The following is a 15432-nucleotide window of genomic DNA, read 5'->3' as shown; positions in this document are numbered from 1 at the left end:
GGAAAAGGGATCAGAATAGCATTCATGGCCAAGAAGAAGAAATGGACGGAAGCCAATTCAATATGCATGGACGCTAACCCATGACAGATGAGAAATGGTTGAGGAGCAGTGGAGGGAGAGCTGTAGGGAGGAGCTAGTTATTAATCCTGATTTTCTTCCTTTATATTTTTATACAGTGCTCATGAGAGCACCTCACATATGCACAGTGGTTTAGTTTTCGAAGTGCTTTACATTTATTGTCTCAAGGTGCTCAAAGCACACAGGTTTGGTCGTGATAGGACTCTCTGTGGGCCCCAGAGAGGTTGTGTGACTTTCTCGAAGTTGCCCAGCTCGTGGTGGTGAAGCTGAGGGTAAAACCCTTGCTCTTGCTCTTGGCTTACATGAGAATGACAAATCCTTCTCCATGAGACAATAAAAAGACAGATGCTAACTGTCACCCTGGTCCAGGAAACACTTTCCTGTAACAGAACTTCCAATAGAAAATATGGAAGGAAGTTTCTCTTACTTTATAAAGTTTATATGAAATGATATTTAAATATTATTTATAAATTCTGTTACTTTATAGTTTATATGAAACGATAGATAAATATAATTTATAAAATTATTTATAAAAATTATTTATCAATTGCAGTCTGCCACTCTCCTGAAAGATTTATAAAAATATGGTCATTTAGCACACTTTATCTCTGTTTTGCATTTCTCTACCCTAGATTTATTCCTAACTAGCTCTGTAATCTTAAGTAAACTACTTAACCTAAGTCTCAGTCCCCTCATTTGTAACAGGGACAATAATTTTACAAAGCTCTTAGAATTATTCTGAATAGTGTGGGTTTGGTGAAGAAAAGAATACTGAAAAAAATACCAGGCGTTGTTATTACCGACATACTATAGGACATAATCTTTGATGTTTGTTATAAAATTGAATGTTTCTTCTTTATTATTTATCTAAAATTCTCTTACAGACATATCTCTTGCAATCTATTGTATTTACAGCACACATAGAACTTTATTAAGTTTTTTTCTTAACTAGAAAGTTAAAACTATAATATAAGCTCACATGTAGATGAAATTTTCTTGTTGGCCATGACACATGTTCATTGTATTTCTCCTATTTTCTTAAGGAATAAGCATGCACTAGTCGTCCCTGGAACAAGAACATATATTTCCACAGCTGGAAATACCCTCAGTTCCCAGACAGTCCTCATTACACAAGTGATTGCAATGTTCTAAGGTGTTTGAGTCATAAAATGAGCTCAGATTGTTCTTGGGGATAGGCCTTCAGAGTAGACAAACAGAACTAGTGTGTATAATTATAAGATTCCAGGAAATGATTTTAAACGTATCTCAATCCTTTGTGCAATTGTTTGTGATAAGAATTGCATCATCTACATTTGAACATCCTGTGTGTAAAATGAGGGAAGGCTCCCTGGCAGGATGACTGTCTGCCTACCAGGAAGGGAGAAGAGACCACAACTTTACTTATGGACAGAGGGGTACTCTGGCGCTTTGCCTGGAGGTCAACTTGCTTTGAAAATTATCTAGCGCAATTGAGACTGTTAAAAAGGCTCTAGAATTCTCAAAGCCATATCACCACTATTTCTAGAGTAAATTCCTCAGTGTAATAAAAATATAATAAAACTAGTAAAAGATTTTGTTAAAATCTTGCAGATCTCAATATGAAATGTGCGTATAAATTCTTATAAACATGGGACATATGGAACAGCTAAAGTTGTACTTTAAAAACAGTGGAGTGTGATTTAAGGAAACTCAGACTAGAGCTGTGAGTTGTCAGAAGGAAGGAAAGGGCTGAGACATGGAGTTGGCGCTCAATAAGACAGATTGTAAAGAAAATCAAAGTAAGCAGAGGAAAACGGTACCAAATCAGCAGCAGTAAGGGAGTAAAGAAAATAAAATTGTGTGTGCATGTGTGCGTGTGTGTGTATTATATATGTATCGTATATACAACATATATGACATATGATTATTATAATATATAACATATATATCCTCTATATTATATAGAAAATATATGTGTGCATGTATTATATATAATATATATAATTATTATATATAAAACATGTTACATTATATATACCTATATAACATATATATGTGTGCATGTGTGTATTATATAAAATATATACGACTATATAACATATATTATATATGACATTTATATATAATATATAATATACAATATACATTATATACATAACATATGTTATGTATATAATATATATATAATCTAAAGAAAAAAGATCCATAGTTTTTAAAAGAATTCATAGTAATACCACTTTCTGTGCCAAAGTTAACTTGATTAGTATCAGAAGGAAAGTTAATGTTTAAACAGTCCTTCCCACATCTGCTACTTCCATAACATCTGTGCAACTGTCATAAATTAGGAGTGGAGAACGGCACATTGCCAATTGTCAAAACAAATAGGCATTTCTGGATTTTAAACTTCATATTATTTTCCTTGAGCCCGAGAGTTGTGAAGGCTGCTTGTCCTAATTGCGGCCCATTCCAGCACTGGAGTGGGAAAACCCACTCACCTGGGTCCTGTCACGCTCTGCCCTCTGCGGCAAGACACCTTTGTAAAGAGAGAGCTCAGGAGGAAACCTTGTCCCTCTAATATCCCAGGCGTTGGGAACAGAAAATAAGCTCTTAATAGTAAATTAATATAGCTAGTGACACTAAAAGAACACACACATGGCTAGCTACAAGGGGTTGGCAATTATTCTGTCTCCAGCAATATTCATGGCTGCCTACTCTGCATGTAAATCTTCCTCACCGATTACCCCACATGCCTTAAAGTCAAGGTCTGTTTTGTACTTTGCACCTCACATAGTTTCTAGCCTGCAGTGGATTAAAAGATCATGTCCATGACTTGGCCTCTTCTGCTTCTCTGCTTTTTAAGACCAGATCAGTGAAAGGACCCTGCTTGGCATCCAGGCCAGCTTTTGTTCTATTTCCTTCCTGCTAACACCTCCACAGGGCTTAGCCCTTGAGGTCACACAGTTGCTCTGCCTTCTCTTCCTCTGGCGTGGTGGGGTGTGCTCATACCAGTGGATGGTTATATGAGCTGGAGGGAAGTAAGGCCTTGAAAAGCTAATACTGCACCCTACTACAAAACTCTGCACTGAAGTTAAAAGCACTAGCCCAGCCAATAAGAGAGTGGTACCTTGTTTCCTAAGAACCATTGTCCTATGTTTATACATCTTTCAGGAATGTCATGAGAAGGCCAAGGCAGGATATAGAACTGTCTGGTGTTCTTGGTCTTGACATAACTCTATCAGCACCAGAATCTCACCACAGGGCTAATGCACTTGCCCTTTAACAATATTTTATATCCTTAGAAGGAATTCTGGAGAAAGAAAGAGGATATGGTTGCCTCACAGTTTCCCAGGCCTCTGCATACTAGGTTCCAGTCAACTTTTTGTCCCTTTTGGTCTTACTCAACTTCCAACCTGCAATGTAACCAATTGTTGAGTTGCCCTACAATCCTTGATAGGCTTATCATTTCTAATACATCTATTACTGATGGTGATTCTTTCTCTTAGTTAGAGTTACACTAACTAAGACAAACTGTTACTTAAAAAGAATAAGCTCAAGCTTACTGCTAGGTTGTCCTCAGCAAGGCCACGCTTATGAAGTAGACCATCAGAGTGGAGTGCGTCGGAAGGTCTTGTTCAGCTCATACTTAAATCAATCTACTATACTTCACTTTGTAGAGTTCCTTGGATGAATCATATGGAAATAAGACTTTCATTCAACAAATAGTTATTGAGCTTCTACTTGAAACCAGGTTCTACTCTGGGTTCTGAGGACACACAGTGAACAAAACAATATCCCTATCCTCAGAGACAGGGAAGAAGACAGGTCATGAGCATATAAACAAACAAAGATAATTTCAGATAGTGATAACTGCTATACAGAAAATAAATCAACACAAAAGGCTAGAGAGGGACTAGGAGGTGTGGTGAAGTGCTAAAGATGTGAACCATCCAGCCAAGTGAAGATCTTGGGAAGGCTGTTCCTTCCAGGAGTAAAGCATGTGCAGAATTTTCGAAGCAGGAATGAGTTTGGTGTGTTCAAGGGGCAGACAAATGACAGAATTCTTGGAGCACAGTGAACAAGCGTGACGGAGTAAAACAGGAGATAGGAGAGGCTGACTGAGACCAGACCATGAAGCATCCTTTAAGGAATTTTAACTTTTCTGCTTATAGTGGAAAGCCAGAGAGGGGTTTAATCTAGGGAGTGACATTATTTGCATCTTGTTTTAAAAAGTCCACACTGGCTGTGATGAGGAAAGTAAAGATGGGTAAGAAAAGCAGCAGGAGTTGAGACCTACAGCAGTGCCTGCAAGGCTCGTGTTGGCTTCAATCAGGGGGCAGCAGAAAAGATGGTGAGAAATGGTCCATTGTCATTTATTTTGGTGGTATGGTCAATAGGACTGGCTAATGGAAGAGAGATGGGGGAGGTGAGAAAAAAAGAGGAGTCAAGGATTTCTGGACTCATCAGCTGGTGCAGAAAGACAGATATTTGTTTACTGTTGGATAAGTAGGCATTAAAGTGGAGATGTATGATATGGTTGTTTGCAGTTAAGGAAAGATTCAGGGCTAGATATGTAAAATTGTGGGTCATTAGCAACTTCAACTGGCAGATTCCAACATTGAACTATACTGACTATAACATCTTTCTAGACTCCTTTACCATGATTTACAACTGTCAAAGCTTAATAAGATACTAGTTAGAGATGCACACTCAAATGATGACTTATATTCATTGGGTTTCCAACCAGACTGTTCTTATCCTTCCGGATGACTGACAAACTGAAATATGCATTACTTCCCAAGTCTCCTCCCATTAGTTAATGAACTTTTCCAGTCTATTCACCTATGTCCCTTAAGACCCACCTCATGATTCACCTCGTTCAAGATGCCTTTGGAGAAACACTACCTTCTCGAGTGATAACTGTATTTCGTTTCCCCACCATAGACAGGCATACTCCAAAATGTAAATAACTTGGATTGTAAATGTTTCTTTCAATTCAATTTTTTTTAGAGCATCAAACATAAGTTCACACAGAAAAAAAGGTTATAAATTATAGTTCTTGTTTGATCAGCCAACAACAGCCTATTTAATCATTGGAAAGACCTCCACAGGACCCAAGATCCAAAGCTCCAGGTTGAGTCTGGAGCCTTCTGCTGCAACAGGGAAATAAGGTACCAATGTCAGGACCCCGTCCATCAACTGTGACAGAAGACAAGCTACAGCTCTGCTGCCTAACGACAACTTCAGAATCATCTGATTTTCCCTGAGGTTATTTTCATAACTGTTATGGGAAAATTAAACTGGCAATGGGGTTATATATTTCCATATCCATGAAAGTGGTTTATAAATGTAACCATTTCACAGCATTAAATAACTGGGGACACTTATTGGCAAAAATACAACATGCTAAATGCACTAGAGAAAGGCACCTTTGTACATTTTGCATGGATGCTTGTGAGGACCCCTTATCACACCAAGTAGGGAAGGCTGACTCAGAATGAAGCCAGCAGACAAAGCTCTCCTGAAGGAGAAAATTTAGGGAACAATTCTACCATCTAGAAATGGTGCAGAGAGAGCATCAGCTAGTTGAATGCTTACAAAGCTCAATGGATACACCAGATTATGGTATAAGAAATGGAGACAATTATCTATCTATCTATCTATCTATCTATCTATCTATCTATCTATCTATCTATCTAATATCTCTCTCTCTCTCTCTCTCTATCTATCATCTATTAAATAGTCAAAACTAATATTATGAATTTGCTATGAGATATTTAGAGAAAATTTTCTGTCCAGGTTTTTTAAAGAGTACCATTACATCATCCCATTATCAATCTGAGAGTTATCAACTCTCAAAGAAAGATACCTTATTTAAGAATATTTGAGGCCTACCCATTAATAATATATTCATGCACCAATTTAAACAAGAAATTGCAGTCAAATATTAAACTTATTTGTATTTTTATTAAAATCATAAAGAAGAGAATATTCTTACCAGTTGCCATTCGGATTTATAAACTGCTGCACTGCATAGCCAAACTGTTCACTTTTAGGACCGGAAAATATCTTTGCTTCTGGGAGACCAACATTGTATGCCATACAACAATTTAAAATGCCTATTAAGAAAAATAAAAACATGGTCCATAATTACAATTGGTGAATATAAGTTTTTAATAGAATTCTCAAATGCCATTAAAAAAACAAAAACTTGTTTGACATAATAATTACTCTCCTTATCAGTTTACCAAGAAATAGCAGATACTGCTTTTTAGGTACTTCTGTGGGGCCCTGGCTCTATGCTAAGTACTTTATATGCATGACTCACTATCTCATTCATCCTCATAAGCAACCCTCAGAGATAGCTGCTAATATTATAATTGTTTTCCAGAGGCTTTTGAGGTTCCAGAGAGAAGTATCACAGGTGGAAAGTGATAAGGGTAAGGAAAGGATTTGAGCACAGGTAGCCTGATTCAAGAACTTGAATTCTTAAACAACATGTTACCACTGGGGATTCTTAAGTCACTTCAGTTCTAGTGTCCTTTCTAACACTAAGCCACCCAAGGGCAGGGTCTGAAGGCGATCTTCTATTTCTCCTGAATCTCCTTGAAGATCTTGACATGGACTCTATAGGAAATGTCTGTCGAAAAAACATGGCTGACTACAATAAAGGAGGTAGAAAAATCACAGCTCCTTGAAAAGTGTTATCATTGTCTTTCAGAAGAGATCTGTTTTTGAAGATGAAAATGTAAGGAAAGGTATCATATTTCTTATATTCCAGTGGGATCTGTCAAAAGTAGTTTTGCTTTTTGATACTTCTTTCTGAATGCTCAAGAAATAATCATTTTCTAAAACCTAAAAGACCAAGAAGGATCAAGTCTTGATAGACTTTTTTTGAAAAACCTTGTTTCTAATGGACAGGTAATGAGGGAAAAGAGTAAGGCTGATTAAGTCTCTCCCTGACACTGACAGCATTAATTCTGGCAGTCCTTCATTTGGAGAAAGAAGGTCGCGTGGATCTTTATGCTCTCTACTGAGATGGGAATACACTTCATGCTGTTTGCGATCAGTATTTATCTTTGCAGACACCGAAGCCAGACTTCTTAAGACCAACATCAAAGTTCCATTAATACATGTTTTCACAAAGGAATAGCCCACTTTCTGCGCAGCCCTGAAAGTGCATGGTATTTCATAAGTCTGTTATTTCAGGCACATTAAGGATGGAGGAAAGGGCTTGCTCTTCCCCTGGGTCTGCATACTTCTGGGAGCAGACTCTGGAGAGTGCTCCAAAGGAATAATGGAGTCAACGACGGTGCTTTGGGGACTTATAGTAGCTACTGCGCCTCTCTAGGTGCCCAAATCATTCCACTGTGGATTTGTTCACTCTAAAGGGTTCAGCTCATTATATTTTAGAAATATGTGCTGCCAGGAAGAGAAGGAAAAATAATAATTTTGACATACTCTGTAGCAAAATCTATACAAGTCTATATTTGCAAGTTTTCTCCTTCACATCTATTGTTCATATGTACCACTACTCCGTTTTTGCTTTTGAGGAAATAAAATGCAAAAGAAAATAACGCAGCAAATTAAGTAGAGAATCAGAAGAGACATTCAGAAAACTGGTGTTTCCAATCAACAGTTTAACTTCACCCCTTTCAAAAATACTATTTAAATATGTTACCAATTATCTAACATACTAGTAAAAGCTTGGGGAGGTGATGTCAAACTGCTCCCACTTTTAAAATATCTAATGCTGGAAAGACCACATATAACTGTATTTATAATGACCTCATATTTTTCCCTATTAATTAGACCTTGGCAGATCATACAATGACATGAAATCATGATGGAGTTCATTTTATCATCTAGAAGTTAAATTTTACTATATATATATTTATATATATTTATATATATATGATTATTATTACCAATTTAGAAATAAGCAAACTGGAGCTCATTTCTTCATGTAACAGTTACATTTTATCATATGTACGCATATGTGTACATATACTTATATGTATATGCTACATGTATATACGTATATACATATGTATAATATTTTATATACACACATATACAAAATATTCTTCAATGATCCAGATCATTCTATCTCTCTGCTTAAAATACCAATGTTTGGCCATTACACTGAGAACAAAACCCAGTGTCCTTACCATGCCCTTCATGATCTGGCCCCTGTATACCTGGCGACTTCACTTTCCACTACCCTCTTTGCTCAAGGTGTTCCAGCCCCACTGGCTTTCCTCCTGACCTTCGAACACATGTAGCTCATTCCGCTTACGGCCTTTGCATCTGCTTGGCCCACTGCTGACGTAATTCTTCCCTACTCGGCATTGATGACTTGGCACTTAGTCGTCATTTAGGCCTTTGCTCAAATAGGTCTCCACTGTCCTCGTAGAGCCCTCCCCTGACTCCTCTATCTAGCAGCAACACCCTATCCCACACTATACCACTTCTGCAGCACTACTATCTGAAATGATCTTACGTACCTGCAGATTCTGTCTGTCTCTGCCTACGAAGAACCTCCTTGGGAGCGCAGACCTACTACTTTTTTTCACTCTCATTTTCTCAGCACCTGAGATAATATTTCTTGAATAAACTAGAATTTAATTAATATATGTTCTTTAATGACGATGTGGAATATAGAGAAAATTAGGGGAAGAAAGATTGCTGATAGTCATATCATTCTAATGCAAGTGCAGTTAATTTAAATATATTTCCTTCCAGTATTTTTTTCTTCTATTACTTAAACCACAATACCGGCAGTGCCAAAAATACATATATAAGTGGACACTTTGGTCAACGTTGCTCAAGCAGTAGTTCGCCGTAATCAGCAGTGTCTGGACGCTGATGATAACCACTTTGAGCACCTCTTGTAACTGCAGAAGTCACATGTGACTTGCATTCATCTTTTGTTACCGGTATATATTGAGTATTACAGTTTTAATACAGTTTTCCTTTCTTAACATGTGTATACATTTTTTTGGCACCCCCCACATATAGTCCATTTTGTATACTATTTCTTAATGCTATGTCTGCCTGCCTATTTCAGAATCATCTTGACTCATTTGATTCCTAGGGCAACGCTGTAAAACAGAAAAATCTAGCTAATGTTACCAATGTACAAATAAGGGAACTGGAATTCATGGAGGTTAGATATTATTGTTGGTCAATGTCACACATTTGGTGGCTGACCTCTGAATCTTGTTCTAATTCATCTTCTCAACCGTATTTACTAGGATATCTATTTACAAATGGTTTGCTCATTTTCCTCACAAAACATTTCATTTTCCATCACTATTCCATTGATCCTAAATCTCCTTTCCTGCTACTTAAATACTTTCCTCAAGATAAAGCCAGAAGTCTCAGTTCACTACATTTATTTCTCTTCAAATATATAGTTACAACTCATATCTATGGCATGGTTTCACACTTATCCTATGATTGCTAATTAATGTAAATTTAATGGAAGTATTCCATCTAATTCAATGTCTACTTCTTGTTTGCAATCCCAAGGCTTATAGTAATATGTTCCTACATCTGTCCTCATAACTTAATTGGATCATGTGGAAAATAACAACCATATTGGGTTCATTGTGTTTCCTTCCCGCCTCAACCATGCCCACACGTCTACACACACTAATAAATGGATCGTTCAAAAAAATATTTATCCTGCTTCTTTGTACCAGGCATTTTTCTAAGCCCTGGGGATATAGGAATGGACAAACTGGATAAGATCCCTGCTGTCTTTGAGCTTCCATTCTGGTTATTTGAGTGAAAAACAAATAATTACATCATGACATGATGAGTATTAAATTTTAGAGAACTACAAAGAACCTTGAACCAAAGTTGAGAAAAGGGTGAATTTAAGTTTGATGCTTTTACAGAAGAGGTGGCAATGAATCTGGACCTTGGAGGACGAGCAGAATTCACCACGTAAAGAGGAAGGCAATTCCAGGCCCAAAGAGCATCCTGCTTAGTTAGCAGCCTGGGAATGTGCAACAGAAGTGTGGGAATGCACAGCAAGTCACAGACTGTTTCATTTTTTTCATACATTTCCAGTTCTATATATTAGATGTAGTGAGTTTCAAGGTGACTTTAGCTTTGCCCTGCCAGGGGCACATTTTCACCCAGAGTGTAAATCTTCCCTCCTCAGGTGAGTGCCTATGAATGCAATAATAGTGCAGCAAACAAAATGTTTATCAAAGATGACGTGCTATGCATTTGTTGACAGTAACCGAGCCCAAGTATTTCACTGCATCTAAATAAAACTTACCATTAATATAAGCATAGTATCTGCGAGAGGGTTAACTAATTTGCGCTCTGTCCACAACAGAAGAAAGTTAATGTTTCACCCTTGATTATAACCTGGCATGTCGCCATTTTAATATCCATAGGCAAACCAGATAGTTAAGCTCACATTGATTAATGCAGACTTCTTTTTCCGTCCACTCATTTTAAAATTTAAAGGACCTCCTGCCCTGAAGTTCCTGCTCACCTATGAAATGGATTTTTGGGAAATCTTAATACTTTAAGAATTAGTTTCAGGGGTGAGCCCAGTAGCTCCGGCTGTTGGAGCTTCATGCTACTAACGCCGAAGGCTGCCAGTTTGATTCCCACATGGGCCAGTGGTCTCTCAACCACAAGGTTGCCAGTTCGATTCCACGAGTCCCGCAAGGGATGGTGGGCAGCACCCCCTGCAACTAAGATTGAACATGGCACCTTGAGCTGAGCTGCCGCTGAGCTCCAGGATGGCTCAGTTGGTTGGAGCACGTCCTCTCGGCCACAAGGTTGCCAGTTCGACTCCTGCAAGGGATGGTGGGCTGTGCCCCCTGCAACTAACAATGGCAACTGGACCTGGGGCTGAACTGGGCCCAACATAACTACGATTGAAAGAACAACAACCTGACGTGGAAGAAATCCTGGAAGTACACACTGTTCCTCAATAAAGTCCTGTTCCCCTTCCCCAGTAAAATCTTAAAAAAGAAAAATAGTTTCAACTTTATTCTGAAACCCAATTTTAAGTTATAAGGTAATTTAAAAGAGAACTGTATGTTTGGGGATTAGATATAGTTAACCAAATTTATCTCTCAAAATGTATGTCATAGAGCTCAGAAAGGAACAAAATCTTTTGAAGACAAGAGTGGAAATAAACGTAGAAAACAAAACATGTCATTCTATATTAAAAAACAAAAAATTGGCAGGGGAGTTTATCGACTTCCACGATATCGTCAGAGCTTAATGACACATATTTGTAGTAAAAGATAGCAGGAGGGTCTAATTTGTGTGGCCAATGCAAAATGTAAGCATATCTACGTATGTTGAAGGGCTGGTGGGGCAGGCTTTTAACAGAAGGGGCTCATTTGCCGAAAGGTTCAGGGAGAGCTAGGGGAAGAAATTCATGTTACGAGAAGAGCATCTAGGCCAAAAGGAAAAGGTAGATTTGAGAACAGAGGGGTGTTTTTTATTAGGATGCTCAGATTGTGCTCTGGCCCAGTCCTGCAGATGAATACTGGCATTTTAGGGGGAAATGACTCTGTTAACAAAATGACCCAGTGAACAAAAATATAAGAACTCTTCCAGTTATAAAATAAATAGGTCATGGGGATGTAATGTACAGCATGGTGACTACAGTTAATAATACTGTATTGTATATTTGAAAGTTGCTAAGAGAGTAGTTCTCATCACAAGAAAAAGATTAGTAACTATGTATGGTGGTGGATGTTAACTAGACTTATTGTAGTGATCACTTCACGATATATACATACATCAAATTATTATGTTGTACACCTGAAACTAATATAATGTTATATGTCAATGACATCTCCATAAAAAACAAAATCCCAATTAATCATATATAAACACACACACACACACACACACACACACACACACACACACATACAGTTGATCATTGAACAGCAAGGGGATTATGGGCGCTGACCCTGTTCAGTTGAAAATCCTCATATAATTTAAGTTAGCCCTCTGCCTACATGGATACATACCCACAGATCAAAAATACTATTTTCCAACAATGGTTGGTTGAATCCAGAAATGTGAAACCCGGAGATACGAAGGGATGACTGTATATTTATTGAAAAAAAATTAATTGTAAGTGGAGCCGTGCAGTTCAAACTCATGTGTTCAAGAGTCAACTATGTGTGTGTGTGTGTGTGTGTGTGTGTGTGTGTGTGTGTGTGTGTAAGAACTCTAAGGCCTGAATGTCCATAACAGTGCAAGCACAGGGTGTCATTGCTATAAGGATGTGGAGCACATTTCTCCCATGCCTGATGGGGACTGGTCCTTGGAAGCTACAGAGGTGTTGGTGGGATCAGGGGCATAGAACAGTGAGCTGGGCATCACAAGGGTAGCAGGAAGGTCCAGGAGTCACCATGACATAGGTGGAACACTCTTAGGTGACTGCAAAAGTTCCCAAGAGAACTGTGCTTGAGCGTCCAGGAGAAATGCTCTCATCTAAATCAGGTATTGGTGAGATTCCGGGTATGATCTGTTCCGGGGCAAGATTTCTCTCCATCTAGGTCTCTTTCTAGGTCTGTTAACCTAGAAAGCAAGTTATCTGCTTCTAAAACACAACGGTGTGACAGGAATGTCATAGACATTTCTATTTCGAAAGGGAGAAATTCGGAGGAATAAAGGGATCTCTGGTACCAAGAAAGTTTAACACAGCAGGTCAAATTCCATTAAGTCTCAACTCCTGAGAATAACCCTCTGTCGCTCCAGGCTCCGTCCTCTGAGCCTATAACAGCTCTATTGGCCTCTGCTTCTCTGTCCCCTTCAGTCCAAGATGGCAGCATTTCTGCTGAGATAACATTCCTAAAAACCTTGTAGGTCTGCTGTGTATGTCATGGGGACCCGCAGTATTAGACAAGGGAGTTCTCCACAGATCTTTCCTGGATAACTCTATCCCTATTCCTGGCCTCTGCTGAGATGGTTGAAAGGATCTATGAATCACACGCCCAATCTGTGCAGCAAAACATTTTCCAGCAACACTTGGCCTTCTCTTCAGAGCACACTTTCCTAACTAGGAACATCAGCTTTTTTTTTTTTTTTTTTTTTTTTTTTTAAAGGAAATTTGAATAGGCCTGAGAATTTCTGAAATCATTAAGTATTATTCTTTTTTGTTTAACAGTTCTTTCCTCAACTTATCTCTCTCATCTTGCATTTCACTACATTCAGCAAGGAGAAAAGCAGGATGCACCTTCAACATTTTGATTGGATATCTCCTCAGCTAAGTACCTAAGTTCATTGCTTGAAATTTCCACTTTCCTCATAATGGTAGGACACAATTAGGCTAAAATTTCTGCCACTACATAATAAGTAACACATGACCTCCCGTTTCCAACAACACGGCCCTCAATTCCTCTGAGCATTCACAGAAGTGGCTTTGGCACTCATGTTTCTAGAATAATCTCCACAAAGCATCTACAAAGACCCTCTATCCAAGTAAAGTAATAGTCACAGATTTTGGGAACTAGAACATAGAAATCTCTTTTTGGGGTGGCACCATTCAATTCAATACAATCGATATGTGAAAAATATAAGATCCTGCCAGTTGTTTACCTGGGCCATTTCTGGGGGTGTGTGTTTGCAGTGAGCAGCCTTGAGGGGTGAGGTAACATCTCCCTTGAGGACAAAGAACAGGTTTGCCAAATTCTTGCTGTGAAACAGCAGGTTCACCAAGCTCAGTGTTCCTCCCCTTTACTGCACCCTACTGCTTGTGCTGGCATCCACGTGGGCCCCTTCAAGTAGCCACCAAGGAACCTCATGGGGAAGTGCACGGGGAGCTGACAGAAACATGCTCATGCCTGTGCTGCTTGCTGTGCTCTAATAAAGTCTTTTTCTCTGACTCAGGAATCTCATGGCATCTAGCAGCATCCAGGAAATGGTAAGAGACTAATGTATTAGTTTGTACAAAGGGTAAAATCAAATACCAGGCCTGACAGAATAGAGAACAAAAGCTCTGCAGTCAGGAAGTTGGGGGGCTGAAGGACAATGAAAATGGATACTTCCTGAGAGTTTGGAAAACTCTTGGGAGGGCATTGTATTTTCCTGCTAGGGTGGAATAGGGATTTGAACAAATCTTATTTCAATTTTAAGAAGCAGAGAGACTCCAGCTGATATCTAGGTAATAATTTGCTGCTTCATGATTTGTAGCCACCTTTTTTTTCATATAGTGTATGCATATATCATTTATTTGACAATTACTCTGTGTTCTTATCAAAGAAATATGTGCATTGTTTCCAATGTCAGAAATAAAACCATTAATATATTGTTAAGCCTAAGGGACTGTTACGGATGAATTGCATCCCTCCCAAATTCATATGTTGAAACCCTAACTCCTAATGTGACTATATTTCAAGCTAGGACCTTTCAGGCAGTAATTATGGTTATAAGAGGTCATAAAGGTGGGACCCTAATCTGACAGGACAAGTGTCCATAAAAGAAGAGGGAGAGTACCAATGACATGTCTGCCCAGGGAAAAGTCCACATGAGGACACAGCAAGAAGAAAGTCGTCTACAAGCCAGGAAGAGAGGTTTCACCAGAAACTAACCCTTGATAGCCCCTTGATCTTGGGACTTTTGGTTTCTAGAACTGTGAGAAAATAAATTTCTGTTGTTATAACCACCCAGCGTGTGGTACTTTCGGTAAGGCAGCCCCAGCAGATTAAGACATGGGAAAATCAGATTATACCAGAAAATTTCAGTTTACCCTTCTGAGTTTCAAAGACAATTCTGTCAATACATAGATGCACATATATAAATACAAGAGATATATATATATATATTAATGCCAGTTCTATAATTTAAGGTTCATATGTTTTATGTGGAAAAAAAAATCCAAGTTTTTTTATTTTTTATTTTTATTTTTTGGACACAGCGCATCAAGGCTTGGAGTACTGTGGCACTTAGGTGATTTTGAGGCCTTTCCACATGTGTTGACCTGGCAGGAAATAAACATCTGCAAAAGTTTACTGCAATTGCTCCTTAAGTCCATTTATTATAACTTAGTGCTTCCTACTAACAACTCAATGGAATCTCTTTTTTGAAATGGATTTTGGAGGTTGAGTTGCCATCTGGCAGGCTTACAGTCTCTCAGTGACCAAGAGGACTAAGAGAACTACTATGAATACCAGCTCCTCAACTCACTTTCTATTGGAATAGTTTCTTCCTAAATTCCTTCTGTGTGAAAGCAGAAACTTCTCTCTCTCTCAATAGCAGTTTTCTGCATTTAGCAAGTCGGCTCCTGTTGAGTAACTTGCTCAGTCACAAGCTATGCCTCACATATCTTCAGGCCATGTATGGAAACAACAGGCATAACTGAAGTTAGTATTTCTTCTA

General features: G+C 38.5%; 1 protein-coding gene across 1 annotated transcript in view; it reads right to left on the bottom strand.

Annotated features, from left to right (window-relative positions):
* The window catches only part of ITGA2 (integrin subunit alpha 2), an 87727-nt gene that overhangs the window by 56746 nt on the left and 15549 nt on the right, over window positions 1-15432 (bottom strand). The window contains exon 2 of the mRNA XM_019736238.3: window positions 6053-6173. Within this exon, the coding sequence (XP_019591797.3) occupies window positions 6053-6173 (121 nt within the window). The remainder of the gene's footprint in view (window positions 1-6052; window positions 6174-15432) is intronic.

Source organism: Rhinolophus sinicus, chromosome 3, assembly GCF_057876585.1.
Source record: "Rhinolophus sinicus isolate RSI-liver-muscle chromosome 3, RSI-T2T, whole genome shotgun sequence".
NCBI classification, from domain to species: Eukaryota; Metazoa; Chordata; class Mammalia; order Chiroptera; family Rhinolophidae; genus Rhinolophus; species Rhinolophus sinicus.
Note: the sequence above shows the minus strand (reverse complement) of the source record. Positions and strands in the feature narration are given on the sequence as shown.